This window comes from Furipterus horrens, unplaced genomic scaffold, assembly GCF_987537825.1.
Source record: "Furipterus horrens unplaced genomic scaffold, mFurHor1.1.pri manual_scaffold_6, whole genome shotgun sequence".
Taxonomy (NCBI): Eukaryota; Metazoa; Chordata; class Mammalia; order Chiroptera; family Furipteridae; genus Furipterus; species Furipterus horrens.
This window is the reverse complement of record NW_028327176.1, coordinates 17,372,186-17,389,696: the sequence shown is the minus strand read 5'-3', so window position 1 is coordinate 17,389,696 and position 17,511 is coordinate 17,372,186. Positions and strand designations below refer to the sequence as shown.

The following is a 17,511-nucleotide window of genomic DNA, read 5'->3' as shown; positions in this document are numbered from 1 at the left end:
CTCTTTCTTTTTCTTCTTAAAGCAGTCCCTTTAGCAAGTTTAGCACACCAAGACACATCATGATTAAAATACTAAAGGTGAAAGTTAAAGAGAGAATCTTAAAAGCATCAAGGGAGAAGCGGAAAGTTGCCTACAAAGGGGTGCCTATAAGACTATCAGCTGATTTCTCAAAAGACACTTTGAAGTATTCAATGTGATGAAAAGCAAGGACCTACAACCAAGATTACTCTATCCAGCAAGACTATCATTTAGAATGGAAGGGCAGATGAAGTGCTTCCCAGACAAGGTAAAGCTAAAGGAGTTCATCATCACCAAGCCATTATGAACTATGAACATTAATATGACAACAAACTCACAACTATCAACAACTGAATCTTGGATATTGCTCATAACCATATTATTTTTTGATATATCTCCTCAGACAAGGGAAACAAAAGAAAAACAAATGGGACTACATCAAATTAAAAAGTTTTTGCACAGCAAAAAAATAAAAAGACAACTCACTGAATGGGAGCACATATTCACCAATACATCTGATAAGGGGTTAACATCCAAAATTTATAAAGAACATAAAACTCAGCACCAAAAAAACCCAATCCAATTAAAAAATGGGCAAGTGAAAAGACACTTCTCCAAAGAAGGAATACAGACCAACCGACATATGAAAAGACGGTCAACATCACTAATCATCAGAGAAGTGCAAATTAAAACCACAATGAGATACCATCTCACACCCATGAGAATGGCCATCATCAACAAATCAACAAAAAAGTGCTGGTGAGGATGTGGAGAAAGAAGAACCCTTTTTCACTGTTGGTGGGAATGCATATTGGTGCAGCCACTGTGGAAAGCAGTATGGAGTTACCTCAAAAACTTAAAAATGGAGCTGAATCATGACCCAGTGATTCCATTTCTAGGAATTTATTCAAAGAAACCTGAAATACTCATTCAAAAGAATATAAGCATCCCTATGTTCACTGCAACGTTATTTACAATAGAAAGCAGCCCAAGTGTCCATGTGTAGATGAGTGGATAAAAAAGCTGTGGTATGTTGACACAATGGAATACTACTCAGTCATAGAAAAAGAAGAAAGTTTTACTGTTTGTGACAGCATGGATGAACCTGGAGAACATTATGCTAAATGAAATAAGCTAGTCGGAGAAAGACAAATATCATATGTGGAATCTAATGAACAAACTGAACTAACAAGCAAAATAAAGACAGACTCATGGAGAGCGGGATGACAGAACTGGGGGTGGGGGTTGGGGGGATAGAGGAAATGAGCAAAAAAGAAAAAGGACTCGCGGACATGGGCAACAATGTGGTAATTTAGGAGGGGGGCAGGGTGGGTGGAGGTAAAAGAGGGTATGAGGGGATATATGGCGATGGAAAAAATACAATAAAAATAAACTATTAAAAAATGTCTTAAAGATAGTAATAACATAAACTGAAATGTAATGGTAACTAACCACTAATTAAATAAATTAGGCATAAGGACTATGTGATTAGACAATTACACCTTAAGCAACAGCAAATTCTTTGAAAATTGGAAACAGTCTATCAGAGACATCAGGAGCAAGACCTCTTCTAAAAATGTTTTGACCAAAAGAACTAACTTTTCTCAGAGACTCAGAAGTAAGAAAAGTTGCTAGAGTGCTGATGAGAGGTGAGCTGGTTTGTTTGAGAATTATTTGACAAACCTTGTTTACTTAATATTCTCAACTCACCAGGAAAAAAAAACACAACGAACCAGTCAAGGAAATATGCCTGACATCTAGTGGACGCTTTGGGTTCTGTAGGTATGTGACATTATTTTTCTGAAGAAAATGAACATAAAAGCATGAGCGGGCTGTATGATTGTTTATATAAATCATGTTTGGTGTAATTCATTCATTCAAAGTACTTTAAGTGCCCACCAAGTGCACCAGGCCTGGCACCATTTTAGGCACTGGGAACTCAGTAAGAGTCCCCGCAGAGTTAACATTTTTTTGTGTATAATTTACTTTATTTTGAGGAAAAGATTTTAAAAGTTTATAATACAGTATTTATGACATACTAATCTCTTAAAGCACTTTCAAATACATTATCCTTAAACAATATCCTGGGATAATTAAGATAAGTTCTATTTATTTCTTTTTTATCCTCACCTGAGGACATTTTATTTTCATCGCTTTTAGAAAGAGAGGAAGGGAGACAGAGAGGCATCAACTGTTTGACTCCCCATACATGCTCAAATGGGGGATCATATGAGCCCAGACCAGGATTGAACCTGCAACCCAGGCATGTGCCCTGACCAGGAATCAAACCCACAACCCTCTGGTTACAGGACGATGTTCCAACCGAGTCACGCTAGCCATGGCTAAGGTAAGTTTTATTATCATCAGTTTTACAGAAAAGCAAACTGATGTCTCCTGACTTTCTTTTTTTGATATCTCTGAATTTTTAGTCTACTGCCCTTCTATTTTTCAACCATCCAAATTACAGTCATTCAATGTTCTTTCTTGATTCTAAAACCAACCATGGGGTTCAAAGAATGGTTCCATTACTGTATATTTCTATAATAACATTTTCTCCTGGGTTGGCATGTTAGGAAACTTAGGTGCAATAAAAAGAAGGTGGAGTGTGGGTTGGGAGCCCTGGCTTCTAGTCCCAACTTCATTACATTTTAGCTGTGTGACCTTGGGAAGGTCATTCAGTCTCACCCATGCTGCGTTCTGATCTGTTATAGGTTAATGATATTTATACTGCAAAGGTTGCTGTGAGGGTTAAGGGTGAGGTGAGCAAAGGTCTTGGGACACTGTGGGTGCTCATAAATATCAACAACTCGAATCTCAAGTTTGTGAGGCTCTGAATAAATCTCTACGTCAAAAATGACATGTAAGCAATTCACACCACAGTATACTTCACCTTCGAGTTTCAATTCCTGATCCAAATTTCTACTGAGGTTTTAATTTTATGTCTGGGCATGCAATAATGGTAACACCTAAGATTTTTTTCTGTGTACAACCTTCTCTCCATCTCCATTATCACCATGATAGTTCAAACCACCATCACCTGGCCAATGGGGAAAAAAATCCTAGCTGGCTCTTCTTTTTCACTGTTGCCCCACGCCTATTTCCACACAGTGGACAATAATGTTTCTTAAGTAAAACTCAACATGTCCCCCTTCTATCTAAAACTCTTCAGTTGAGATACTGTCCAAAACCCCGGCGGCCTTTGGGAACCTCTGCAGCCCTCTGTTGTCCTCCGTCCCAGCGCCCCCTCTGCTGGGAATGCTCCTCCCACTGTCTTCCACCTGCCTAATCCCTATTCATCTTTTAAGCTTTACTGTAAATGTTTATTCTTCACAAAAGCCTTTCTTAACCTGCCAATAAGATAAAGACAGACCCTAAGGTAAAGACATCTTCTTAGAAAATTACATATAGAGGGCAAATATGTAATTTATGTGATTTCTCAGAGCTTCAAAGTAAGTATCAATTGCTAAAAGAAAGTCAAAACTGCAACAAAATAATCAGGAAAATAATGGAGTTGGGACAAATGACTATCCATAATGAAAAAAATTAACTTAAATTCTATCTCAGCGCTGACAACAACAAAAAATCCAGAAATGAGAAAATTTTTGTAGACAGAGGTATGTTTATAATCTTGAAGTGAGAACAGTATTTTAAATATGAAAGGGAAGCCATAAACCATGGAGAAAACAGTTTAACAAATTTTATCTTTAAACTAAAAACCTGACCAAGAAATATGAAGTTAAGAAACATTTACAAATTCAGAACATTTTGGTATCAAGTTTTACAAAAGGTTAATTATTCCTATAATAAACTATAGTTCAAAAATAAAATTTCTGTAAAAAGAAAAAAATCCAGCTTACAATGTACAAGAAACATACTGAAAACCCAAGGACACAGAAAGGCTCAAAATAAAAGAATGGGAAAGTTATGTCTGGCACATACCTAGCAAAAGATATTAAAAGGCATTATTACTAGCAGATAAAATAGACTTAAGAACAAAGAATTATCAGGAATAAAGAGAGTCACTACATAAAAATAAGTGTTCTATTTCCTAGAGAAATGCATTATTTGGAACAAGTAAACAAGGCTATAGAGGATTTGAGCAACATGATTAACAAACTTGACTTCATGGACATACAGTCAGTCATTCACTATAAATTCTGCACCCAACTAGCATAGGATAAATGTTATTTTCAAATTTACATGGAATATGATAAAAACTGGATTATATGTTAGATAATAAACATTTATCAACAAGTCTGAAAGAAATGAATAATGTAGACCAAAATGAATTAAACTAAAAATTAATAGCAAAAAGGGAACTAGAAAATGCCCATGTTTGGAAATTAAGAAAGTATATTTCTCAAAGAAAAATCATAATGGAACTTAGAAAATATTTAGGACTAAACAAAAAAATTACATAACAAACCCTGGACCACCTCTCAGACAGTACTTACAGAAATTAATACCCTTAATGCTTATATTAGGGGAAAAAAACTGAAATGAGTAAATGTCTTTAAAGAACTTAAGAGTAGCAAAAGAAACTCAAACTATAACAAAAATAATGAAGATAAGGATGGAAGTGAAATTTAAAAATACAATTACATACAATAAGAGAATTATCAAAACCAAATGTTGGTCCTCTAAAAGTCCAATAGATTAGACAAACCTATAGTAAGATTTTTAAAATAAAAGAGAAAAACCATAAATATATGAAAATAGGAATGAAAAAGGGATTATAGCACACATACTGTACATAAAATATTACAAACTTTGTGCCAATAATTTTGAAAACTTAAAGAAACTGACAAATTCCTACAAATATAAAATGTTCCAAAGTGACTAAAAAAGAAGTAAAAAATGAAAATAGTCTTATAATCATTTTTAAGAATGGCATTAACCATTAAAAACTTTGCCACGTGAAGGCTAAAGGGCAAATAATCCCAATCTTAAACAACCTCTTCTAAAAAATATAAAAAGAGGATGTTCCTCAACTTGTTGACCTAAGCAAACTAGGCAAACTTTGTCCTAAAGACAAAAACAAACAAAAACCAAGGGAAATTACAGAACAATTTAACTCATAAACATAGGCAAAGGCTAAATAAAATATTAGCAAATGAAATCTAGTGTATTAAAAGGAGTCAATTTACATTTACCAAAGTTGTTTTAAAAAAACAACTATGTAATTCACTACATTTAGAGACTAAAGAAATTTATACGTTCATTGCAATTAATGCAGAAAAAGTCTTTAATGAAATTTGACATCCATTCATGACAAAAAAAAAGCAGTCTTAGCATACTAGTAATAAAAGGACACTTTTTTTACCTGATAAACAGTTTATAAAAAACTACATCAAGTAACATACTACATGAATGCCAAAAGCATTCACTTTGGGATTAGTAATAACATAAGAATGCCTATTAAACCCTTCTATTCAATATTGCACTGGAAGTTCTAGCCAGCATTATAAGACCCAAAAGAAAAGAAAAAGTGTGATTAATGCTTATAAGTTTAAGAAGTGGGAGAAAGGAAATAAAGCTGTCACTACTTGCAGGTAATATAATTATTTAGAGAAAATCCCAAAGAACCTGAATACAAATTACTAGAATTAATGAGCAAGTTAAGCAAGATGACTACATAGTGGATTAAAATACGAAACCAATTTGCATTCCCATATACCAGCAACAAACCGTTAAGGCGCATAATTCCAAAAAGGATAGCATTTGCACAACTATATCCATTTGCCAAAACTCAGGGAACTGTACACTTAAAGTGGGTGCATTTTATTGCATGTAGATTAGATCTTTTAAAAATGTAGGAAAGAAGGTACTATTTGTAACAGCAACAACAAATGTAAAGTACATAAGAATTAATCTAACATATATAAGACCTTTCTGGGGAAAATTATAAAGCCTTATTGAAAGGCATAAGAGTATATTTAAGTAAATGAGAAGACATAAAACATTCATGGGATGAAAGATTTAATATTGTAAAGATGTCAGTCTCCCCAACTGGATCATTAGATTGAATGAATGAATACCTGATAAAAATCCAACCAAATTTTACAAGGAACTCAATAAGCTGATTCTAAACCTTATATGAAAGAGCAAAGAATAGACAAGACACTCCTTTAAAAAGATTACTTAATTCCTTATAGTAATTCAGATATTGGCATAGGGATAAACAATTTAACGAAAGGAACAGAAGAAAGAGCCCAGACGCAAGACCATATGTATTTGGAAACATCATTTATGACAGTAATGGCATTGTAGGTCAGTTGAGAAATGATAAATTATCCAATAAGCAGCTCTGAGACAAGTTATTATTCAAAAGTAAAGAAAGAGCAAAGAGAATTACATATTCTATATCACACTATACACAAAAATCCACTTCAGATGAATTAAAGACATATGTGAAATGGGCATTCTCAAAACTTAAAAAGGAAAAAAGGAGAGAGAGAGAAAAAAAAGAAACCACTACAATGTTGGGATACACAGGACTTTTTGTTTTAAGATTTCATTTATTTACTTATTTTACAGAAAGAAAGGAAGGGAGGGAGAAGGAGAGGGAGAGAAACATCGATGCAACAAACATTGATCAGTTGCCTCTCGTACACACCCCAACTGGGACCGAACCCACAATCCAGGCAAATGCCCTGACCGGGAATTGAACCAGTGACCTTTAGTTTCGTGGAATGACACCCAATCAATTGAGCCACACCTGTCAAGGTGACAAGGACTTTTTTTTTTTTAAATAAAAAAATGCAACATAAAGAACACTAACCGAAAAGGGAAAAGGTTAATAAATTTAACCCCAAAATGGATTCACTATGCAACACAGTGCCTTTAATAGCATATTTTTCCCCTAGCAAGAAGCAGCAGCAATGGAAAAAAAAAAAAAGTCAGAAAGTCAATGCAATTATAAAGTCAACAGGCATGATTTTGAGCAATCAGTGTTGTATAAGAAAAAAGTTCCCATTGAACTCAGATGAGAGTTCACAGGGACCGTGAATTTGGAACTACACAAAGGACGTACAGAATCACAGCACACTATTGGACTTTGTAATAAGTGGTATTAACTGTAAATGCTATTATTTGGTTTTCAACTTTTAGATTTAACCCTACATTAAGAGGGAACAGAAATATCAGTTTTGTCAATATAAAAGTGAAGGCATAGATAACAGAAGTTAGGAGGCAAAAAAAAGATGAAAATAATAGACAGAAGGTACTAATTTCCTCATTTTAGATAAAAGTCAAGACAACTTACAAGAAATAGAGGTTTAAGAGTATTATTTAAAATTACAAAGTTGACCAATGTAAAAAATGGTGATATACGAGGTCTGTCCAGAAAGTATCCATCCACGCAATACGAAAAATAGACATTTATTGAAGAAGTTGCAAGATACAAGAAACATTGTATATAGGTCAATGTCGCCTCAGGCCCCTTCAAAGTTATGACCTTCTTGAGGAAGTCTGGTTCATTGGTAGCAGTTTGAATCAAGTCATTAGCAACTGCAGCATGATGTTCCTTCTGCTCTAGTAGCAGAGGCCATGGAACAAATTTTGCCACAACACGTTTCATGCCAAGATCCTGCATCAAAATCTCAGACACTGTAGTTTTTGGAATCCCCAGATCAGCTTCTAGTTCTTGCACTATCAGTCACCGATCTTTGCTGACCGCAGCTTGTACATGGTTCAACATTCTCAGGTGTTCTGCTTGTTGCAGGCCTTCCAGAACGTGGGTCACTTTCAACAGATTTCAATCATCTTTGAAGCATTTGTGTCACACTTTTATTTGCGCGGCACTCATTGCATCATCCTGGAAAGTCTTCTGAATCATCCTAATAGCTTCCGTGGAGGAATGTTCATGCTTAACCCAAAATTTGATGCATTCATTGCTCTACTCACAGTCATTTTGAATGTGATGGCCACTCAGTACACATGCTCACTCAACAGCGCCTACCGCCCCCACTGACTAGTACAGTGAAGTCATCATTGTTCATGCATGTGCATTCCAGTCCACTCTCCTTGGCTGCCAGGTTACATCAATGTCATGCAAACTGTTCATGTTATATTAGCAATGGCTGGACTTTTTCAAGATAGACCTCGTAATTATGAAAAACTAGGATGGGTTCATTCCTTATACCACAGAAGGGATTCAATAATGTCCAAAACTGATGAATCAGGAAATGGTGCTCTAAATGTATTATTTAGAGATATGGAGCTAACCACTAGTAGATCTAAAAGCCAAACAAAACACAAAGAAGTGTGGGAGGATGTGCTGGGTTTCATTTTAAGCTCTTCTGTATTACTGAACTTTTGAACCACATGCTTGTATTATTCTACCATCAGGTAGGTAAAAGATAATGAATGTCTACTCCAGCGGAAAAACTTCTAACACCTAATAAAGACTAATGATCAAAAACTCACCAACTTTATCCAGCAGACTAAACTTAATAACATCATTTAATTCAGTGAAGAAAAGATCAGAATAGTATCCATTTTTGTTGTTCCTCCTCCTTACATCTCTCTCTTTTTTGGTCCCTTTAGCTTCCGAGCATGAACATTCGATTAAAATATATATATACAACACTAGCTTTATTTCTAAAATATAGCCTTATGTTTGATAATTTTCTCTCAATAAAGAAAGAGCAAATCGGGTTGGTTTTCATTTCCACGTTGTCTAAACTAATTTTTAAAATGGGCTTTACTGCTGTAGAGAAGAGTTGACCTCTACCATCGATTTAAGGAAAGAGCACATGAACAACAAAAGGCAACTTTGCTAAATCCAGCACAATAATTACTCTTCAATGTATTAATGTTTCTGTTAGAGACTGTTATATGTAGCTTAGACTTCAGGGTTTAGGAGCTAGGGATCCATGTAGACATTTATGGTGATTTAAAGAGATGAAAGCTTAAAGTCTAAGTTCCCCAAAACCAGAAGGTTAAATGTTCATGGCAGGTGGTTTTGATCCAAAAGAATTTAGCAAGATCTCCAGTTCAGTCTAATTCACATCCATATTCAAGTATATACTTACACTATATTTGCAAGGTCAAGTGGTTTCTCTGGTTGCTCAGGAAAAACAGGATGCGGGGGTTCTCTGGTGGGTACGCATCCCAAAGATTTACTAATTGCATGGCTCAGCTTCTTTGCAGGGGATTTCTGTGTCAAAGTAGAAAATAAGGAAATAAGGAATTGTATCTTCAAAAGTATGAAAAAAAAATGTCAAAAGAAATGGTGACAAGAGCTGTAGAAAACAGCTTTTCAAATAAACTAAGTTTCATTATCATCAACGTTAATGGGTTTTGCAGAAAGGAGCCTACAGCTGTTCCAAGGCCATTTGTGGTCCTTCATTTCTGTGCTTCCTTCCTCTTCACTCTATGCAGTCACATTACCAAGGTAATGTTAACTTTCCTTCTGAACACCCCTATGTGCCCTTGGCATAAATTCCCTCTTTTGATGCTTCTGGATCATTTTTCTTGGTGAGATGTTATAGTTAATTCCATAATTGGAGTCAGAAATTTGTGTTGGGCTGAAGTGCTGAGAGCTCATGGCTTTTGAATGTTAGAAAATTAGCTGACTCAGCCACATTCCAAGACGTGCCTATTAAGAGAATATTCCCAAAATAAATGTGAGGCAGAAAATTTGGTGTTAAGGAACTGGCTATGTGCTCAGAAACAGATGAACACACTCACAGACATGGGCGGTCAGCATCAGACCCATGACTCTAAATTATGATATGCAGAGGTGCAAAAATAAGTTGGCATACTAATACATTTCTTCGGAAGGTAGAACAATACACACCAAACCCAAAGGCTATCAAGTCTAAGATTTAATAGTAAATATGCACCAAAGTAAACAATATGCTACAATTCAGTAGCACATTCATGATTTAAAGGAGGGCTTTATAGGATACTGATTTTGTTGTCCACCCAATTCCCTTTAATAACACAGCTGTCTGAGATTTTCTTGGTAGGATATTAACTGCGAAGAAGTTCAAGCATTTCATTCTGTTGCCTCTGCAGTGCATTACGATGTGTACCACCTTAACTGAAAAAGAGAACTTGCTTGCAGCTGTGTACCTCATCAATATTATGTCCTCCATTTAACTTTATATGCTGCTTATATGTATTTTAACACAAAATAAGCAAAAGTCCGTTGATCTTTAAGACTATATAGGCAAAGTTAGTTAATACCTTGTTTAAAATAAAGATGGTATAATACTGATTCCTTCAGAAACTTCATATATTGACTCCAAATCATCTACCACTATCACCTTCAACCCATTAAATCCTCGAAAAAGTCTAAAGTAATCCAATTTCCTAAACAAAGCAGAAGTTCTGAACCTCCTCCCAATGACTATCCACTGCCCCTTTGTCCAGTGACTAACTGTAGTATGATTCTGATTTTTCCTCCTTGAATCCATTGTCTATACTTTCCCCAGACATGTCAGTCTTCGGCTTACAGTCTTTCAAAGGCTGGCAATCATTTACAGGATTAGATCTAAGTAAATGGCACATATTCCAGAGCTTTCATACCTCCTGCCTCCCTGCTCACCTTTCACCTCCCACTGGCAGAAGCGACAAGCTGCTCATGTATTCACTCCCCATTCTCTCAGCTCCCTGCATCTTGGCACCTGCCGGTCTGAGGTCTGCCTTCCCCAGTCTTTGTCTCTGTTAATGTTCTGCTCAGCTCCCATGACTGCTTGCAGGTCTCCTTTCCTCTGTGAAGACTTTCCTCATGGCTCCATAAGATAAGCCAGCACCCACTTTTCAGAGCTACCTATTTACCACGTGTGCATTTCCTCTGGTGCACTTGCCATGTTATATTACACTTTTTAATTTCTGCGCCTGTCTCTGTTAGATTGGTGCTCTGGAAAAGCAGGATCTACATTTTATTCATCTGGGTATTTCCAGAGGCTATCCTATCGCAGAATATGTTATCTGAACAAATTATTTGCCTAGATGAATTTTCTAGATTGCTTTTTTCTGACCAAACCACAGGTGCTTTACTTTTTGAGAATTATGAAGCAAGTAGGAGATAATCAGAGGACATCAGAGAATATATAAACTCACCTTTACAACTAAACACAACATCTGTAATCCACGTATTTATTTCAGGATTTTTTGCTCTATCTGAGAACCACCAGGGCCATTAACTCATGCAGTCTATGTGAGATGGATTATTTTAGCTGCACCCTGAGTAACAACAGCCACGAAATCACAGGTTCCATATGTATATCTCACAATAAATGTTAAAATAACTACATGACTGTTAAATAAAAAAATGTTTTGCTTTGCCCCACCTATATTCTCCAGCAATATGCCTGTCGTGCTTTTGAAAATACTCCTTTAAGTCAAGGTTTAAAGTTAGACAAAATTTTGAATCTCAGAAACACAGATAGAATAGTAAAATCAATACATCAAAGTCAATTTCAAATAATCAGAGTACATCAAGAGAGGCCCAATACACACACACACACACACACACACACACACACACACACACACACATATATATATATATATATATATATATATATGAAAAATTAGAAATAAAAAATAAATAGGAATTAGAATATTAACTATGGGCTAGCACCAAACCAAAGAGGATATTACCCTGAAAACTTCAAAGACGTGCATTCAATTAGGTTGTTTAAATATGTAAATAAATGATTTCCATAACAAAATCTCAAAGACTGGATTATGAAATAGGCCTGAAGTGAATTTCACTGTGGAGTCAGTTAGGAGGCTGAGGTAGCAAAGCCTGTGATAACCAAGGTTCGAAAACTACTTTGAGTGCCAAGACGGAGCTTTACCTATGACAATGCCCAGGACTTGGTAGTCAGTCACTTAATATTCATGGACGTGAAGAAGGGAGTGAGGGAAGGGAAAGAGCGGTCAGGTCTAAAGACTGCTGTTTCCCATCCTTCATGAACACTACTATGCCAGAGATGCCCCTTCAGGTCTCTGCCCTTCCCCCCTCCCTCGACCTCTGAAAACAGAAATATGCAGAGGCCTTAATCTAGAAAATTAAGTCTCCTCCAAACACTTTTAGGTGATGACTTTTAATCTTTGTTCATTTTCAATATGCTAATCCAACTAATTTCAAAACATTTCCTACCATCTCTTAAATTTTTTAAATATACAAGGGGGACCCCCAAAACACAGAATTATCTTCTGGAAGGCAGGACCCTTGTAGTACAGGATTCTCCTACTAGGGGAGTGTTTTAGGAACCCATTTGTATCAGTGTACCAGCTGGCGTTGTTGTGAGAGGCTGCATTCAACCTCAGTGAATTTTTTTGAAGACTCTTTCAGTGAATTTGCCCTTTTCATGATGGGTGATTTATGAGCGCACCTGCCCACACCACATTGAGTGTTCAGCAGTTTTTGACCAAAAATGGCATGACTCCCATGCCCCACCCTCCCTATTCACATAATCTCACCCCAAGCGACTTCTTTTTGTTTCCCAGGATGAAAAAAAGTCCTCAAAGGGAAATGTTTTGCCATTGTGGAAGAGGTGAAACAAAAAATGGCAGAAGCACTAAAAGGCATCAAAATCTACAAGTTCAAAAACTGTTTTGAGCAGTGGGAAAAACATCTCCATAGGTATATTACATCAAATAGAGAGTACTTTGAAGATGACTGAGGTTTAAACAGGTAAGAATAAATACATAATTTTATATAATAAATTTCAGGTTTGGGGGTCCCCCTATTTTTACAATTAAAAAAATATCAAAGTGTATAAAACATATATGAACAATTTCAAAAGTTATAAAACAAGTACCCATTTACCCACTATTCTTCCTGAGAAACAACATTATAGTCAGTCTGAAGCCTTGCTGTGGGCCCTTCCCTGATACAGCCCACTCCCACCACACTGGCTCCTCTCCTGCTAATCAGGGTCCTGGATTTTGTATTAATCATTTTCCATGTTTTATTATTTTGCAATTATGCATAAGTCACGCGATTCATTTAATACATGTTTAAAACCTATATAAACTTACTTTTTCTGCAACTTGCTTTTTTCACTCAAAATTATGTTACAATTCATCCATACTGACACATGTTATTGTAATTCATTTGCTTTTTCACTGTTTGATTGTACTTCATTACCTAATTACATCCTAATTTATATATTCAACCCACTGCTGGTGAACATTTGGGTTGTTTCCATTTTTTCCCTCATTCACAATGCTGCCATAAACTTTCTTGTCCACGACTCCTGGTGGCCATATGTAAGAATTTTATTAAAAGTGGAATTACTGGGCCATGAGTTATGCACACTTAATTTGACCAGGCACTGCCAACTTGTTTAACAAAGTGGCTGCACTAATTTCCACTCCCCTCAGCTGTGTGAGAGACTTCCTGACTCTCCACATTCTCGCCAGTCCTTGTCATTGGCAGATCGTTTAACATTTGTCAATCTGGTGGGTGATAAACAGTATTGTGGTTTTCATTTGTAATCCCCTGATTACTAAAAAGATTGAGCATCTTTTCTAATGTTTTTTTTAAAGATTTTATTTATTCATTTTTAGATAGACGGGAAGGGAGAGCAAAAAGAGAGGGAAAGAAACATCGATGTATGAGAGAAATATCACTGTGTGGTTGCCCCTCACACTCCCCATCTGGGTACCTGGCCTGCAACCCAGGCATGTGCCCTGACTGGGAATCGAACCTGTGACCCTCTGGTTCACAGGCTGGCACTCAACCCACTGAGCCACACCAGCTAGGGCTCTTCTTCTATGTTTAAGGGTCATCTGTGTTTCTTCATCTATGAAATTCCTGTTCCTGTCTTTTGTGTAGTATTTCACTGTGTTGTCTTTCTCTTATTGATCTATAAAAGTTCTTTACATTTTTTGTATGTTAGCCCTATGGAAGTTATGACTTGCAAACACTCAACTTTAAGGCTTGTTTTTCACTCTATTTGTTCTTTATAGAGTCATCTTCAAATATAACATTGGTCTCAATTTAGTAATCTCTTCCTTTATATTTTGTACCTTTGTATCTTAAATATTTCCCTCTCTGGGGTCATAATGATAGTCTTCCATATTATCTTCTAAAGTTATAGTTTTTAACTTTCATATTTAAGTTTCAGTCTACTTAAAACTAATTTGGTAGGTATGAAAGAAGAATCCAATTTTATTCCTTATGGATAATCAGTTGCCTCAGGATAATTTAATAACTAGTCCATTCTTTCCCTACTAGATATTCTATTTCTATCCCTGAGCCAGTGTGACATGATTTAATTGCTGTAGCTTCTCCTTCTCTTCGTAAGTAGTGTCAGAGCCCCAAACTTATATTCTTCTCTTTTGACCCTTAATACTGCCACTTAAATATACTAAACATCCCCTTATAAGTATATCCATCTCCTCATGCATTTAAGCCTTCTTTAATGTCTTTCAATAAAGTTCTAAGTCAGTGTCCATACAGAATCTATGCATCTCTCATTTATTTCTAGTAATTTTATATCTTTTTTTCAAAATATGTTTTAGAGAGAGAGAGAGAGAGAGAGAAGGATGGACAGACAGACATTGATTTGTTGTTCCACTTAAGCATTCATTGCTTGATGTTTGTATGTGCCCTGACTGGGATTGAACCTGCAACTGTGGCATATTGGATGAGTAGTTATTTTAAATTACTGACTACTAACATATTTTTATTTATTTCTATAGCTTATTATAACATTATTCATTTTATTTCATTTTTTCTTTTATTTTTGTCCTTTCTTATCTATTTTTAGGTTTTATATTTCTCGTATTAATTTATTTTGATTTCCTTGTTTTGGTAATTATAGTCTTTGAGTCTACTCTTCTAGTGGTTTGATTTTTTTTTTCTTGAAATGGAAGTAACGTTTATTAATAAATTAGTGTCAGGCACCTAATAGGTGCTTTGCACACATACATAGGCTCATTTAACAGCCCAATAAATAGTCCTATGAATTTGATGTTTCACAGTTGCAATTTTAAAGGTGTGAAAACTAAAGCTCATATAAATAGGCCGGTCTTACTCTTTTCATGGTACAACACAGCCCCTCAACAGATACAATTACTCAGAGAAAGAACATACAGGGATCAGGAGAGATAGCCTGGGACAGTGAAACATTCTTGCAAGGAGCCAGAAACAGACTGGGGACACCAAGTACTACAATGGGGGTCATAAAGGGAAAGCTCCACTGAGTTGGGAGTGGGGACACAGAGTTTCCAACGGAGCGGAAGACTCCCAGGTGGGGGCTGGGGGCTGTAACTGCTGCACTGTGTGTTCCTACGCCAGAGCTGAAACTTGTGGACCAGACACTAAGACACTCTGGAAAATAAAGTTCTTTTGAGCTCAGATGACTGTATTTTCAATCAGCGTTGAGCCAATTCCTTGCACAGCACAGTCTAAATCTCAGGGTACATGCTGACAGGCCCTGGCACTTGGGAGTACAGCGGCCTAATGGAAAAAGCTCAGGATTGGTGCCACGGAGGCCATTCCTGTCATGCTCACTTCAAATGACTCTCTCTGAGTACATCATCCTGAGCATCAAGCCACCATTGGAGGGGACCCAAGCAGAAACATACCCTGTGAAATCCTCAGACTATGAAGGAACCTCCTCTAGATATTTTAATATGAACACTGACCACAATCTTAACCAGCATCTGTACTCTCGTCCTCTAACTTAAAATCCTGTTAACTCTAATCACGCCTCACATACATTCATGTCACAGTTGATTAGTGCTTTAGCTGCATCTTATTTTAAGCCCACCAAAATTAGACATCATTATTTTATACATGAAGCTTCTTTAAATTTATTCACATTTATCAATTCCACTGTGTACCATTTCTTCTTGTATCCCATTTCTTCCTTATTGCTTCAATTAATTTTTCCCCAAAGCCTATTCTTCATTATTCCTCAGCAATGGTTTATTGGTGGCAAACCCACTGAGACTTTTTCTGAAAATATATCTTTATTTCATCTTGGCTCTTGAATAGACCAGATACATACAGAATTCTAGATTGATCTTTTCATTCTCTTCTTCAAATCTTTTAATAGCCCTTCACATTTTCCATTTCCCTAAATCTGTGTTCAATATTCTCTATCCTGGTCAACTTCTGCAGGTCTATTTTCCATTTCCTAATTTTTTGCTGTAGCTGTGTCTAAATTGTAACCCCTCTATTGAGCTTAACCTTAACATTTTATTTCTAGAAGTTCAATTTGGTCCTTTCTTCCTATTAGCTCATTCCTTTTTAAAATGTCTCTCTTTTAACTTTACTTCTTTTCAATATCGCACTGGAGGTTCTAGCCAGCATTATAAGACCAAAAGAGGAAAAAAAGTATGATCGGTGTTTAAAAGTACAAGGAGTGGGAGGGAGGAAAGAAAGTTGTCACTATTTGTATGTGATATAATTATTATAAAAAATCCAAAAGAATTTGAGCACAATTACTAGAATTAATGAGCAAGTAAAGGAAGACAATTAAATAGTGGATTAAAATACAAAAATAATTTCCACTTCCATACAACAGCAACAAAGTGTTAAGATACATAATTCAAAAAGATATCATTTGCATGACAATATACATTTGCCAAAATTCATCGAATTACATAAAGTAGGTGCTTTTTATGGAATGTAAATTTATCTTAAAAAAATTAACAAATAAAGAACTTATTATAAATTTAAAAAACAAACAAACTAGGAATAAAAACACCACTTGCAATAGCCACAATAATGTAAGGTAAACAAGAATTAATCTAACCTATATAAGACCTTTCCGGGGAAAAATTATAAAGCTTTACTGAAAGACTAGGGGATCAGGCAATGGCTGAATCTTAGAGGTTACAGAAGTTGGCAAGGGAAAGCTGGGAGGATGGGGAAGGGAGGAGGTAAAGGCAGTGAGAACAGCAGCTCCAAAGACAAAAGAAAATAGGGTGGAACAAGCACCTGCGAATAGTTCGATACTGTCATAGTGCTGCTTGTGAGTGAAAGACATGCATGAAAGTCCCAGACCAAAGACATAACTGTAAAAGCTTTCAAAACATGACTCCACAAGATTAAACTTCAGTGTTACAAATCACCTCTGGTTTAGAAGCTGCTTCTAGCATACATTGGGCAGACAGCTGTCTGGCTCAAATGAAGTAACAGATTACATAGCAGGATAGAATGAGATAGAAGTGTGACTAATACTTCAGATTTTGGCAAACAAAGGGTCTAATCAGCTACAACAAAAAGAAGCAGAGCCCATGAGCACTATGGAAGTATATTCATAGGCAGCCAGAGTCCCAGGAAAGGCTGGAGGTTAGAGAGAGCATGAGGGTTAGAAAATCAAGACCTGCCATGTGCTTCTTTGTACAGCAGCACTCTGTGGGGCCTGGAACATAACAGGCACTAGACATGTTTACTGAAGGGATATCAGGGCCAAAAGTTCTTTGTCTGGTTTAGATTGACCACTGTATGACTACCCCTGGGCACACAATAACTCCAAAGCGTGTTACAAATACTGCCACGGGTCAAGG

The 17,511-nt window shown here is 36.2% G+C and overlaps 1 protein-coding gene across 14 annotated transcripts in view; it reads right to left on the bottom strand.

The window, feature by feature from the left end:
• Window positions 1-17,511, bottom strand: part of DTNB (dystrobrevin beta) — a 207,661-nt gene that overhangs the window by 98,269 nt on the left and 91,881 nt on the right. For all 14 annotated transcript variants that reach the window (XM_090281077.1, XM_090281081.1, XM_090281084.1 and 11 more), the window contains exon 9: window positions 9,054-9,178. In XM_090281077.1, the coding sequence (XP_090137203.1) occupies window positions 9,054-9,178 (125 nt within the window). The remainder of the gene's footprint in view (window positions 1-9,053; window positions 9,179-17,511) is intronic.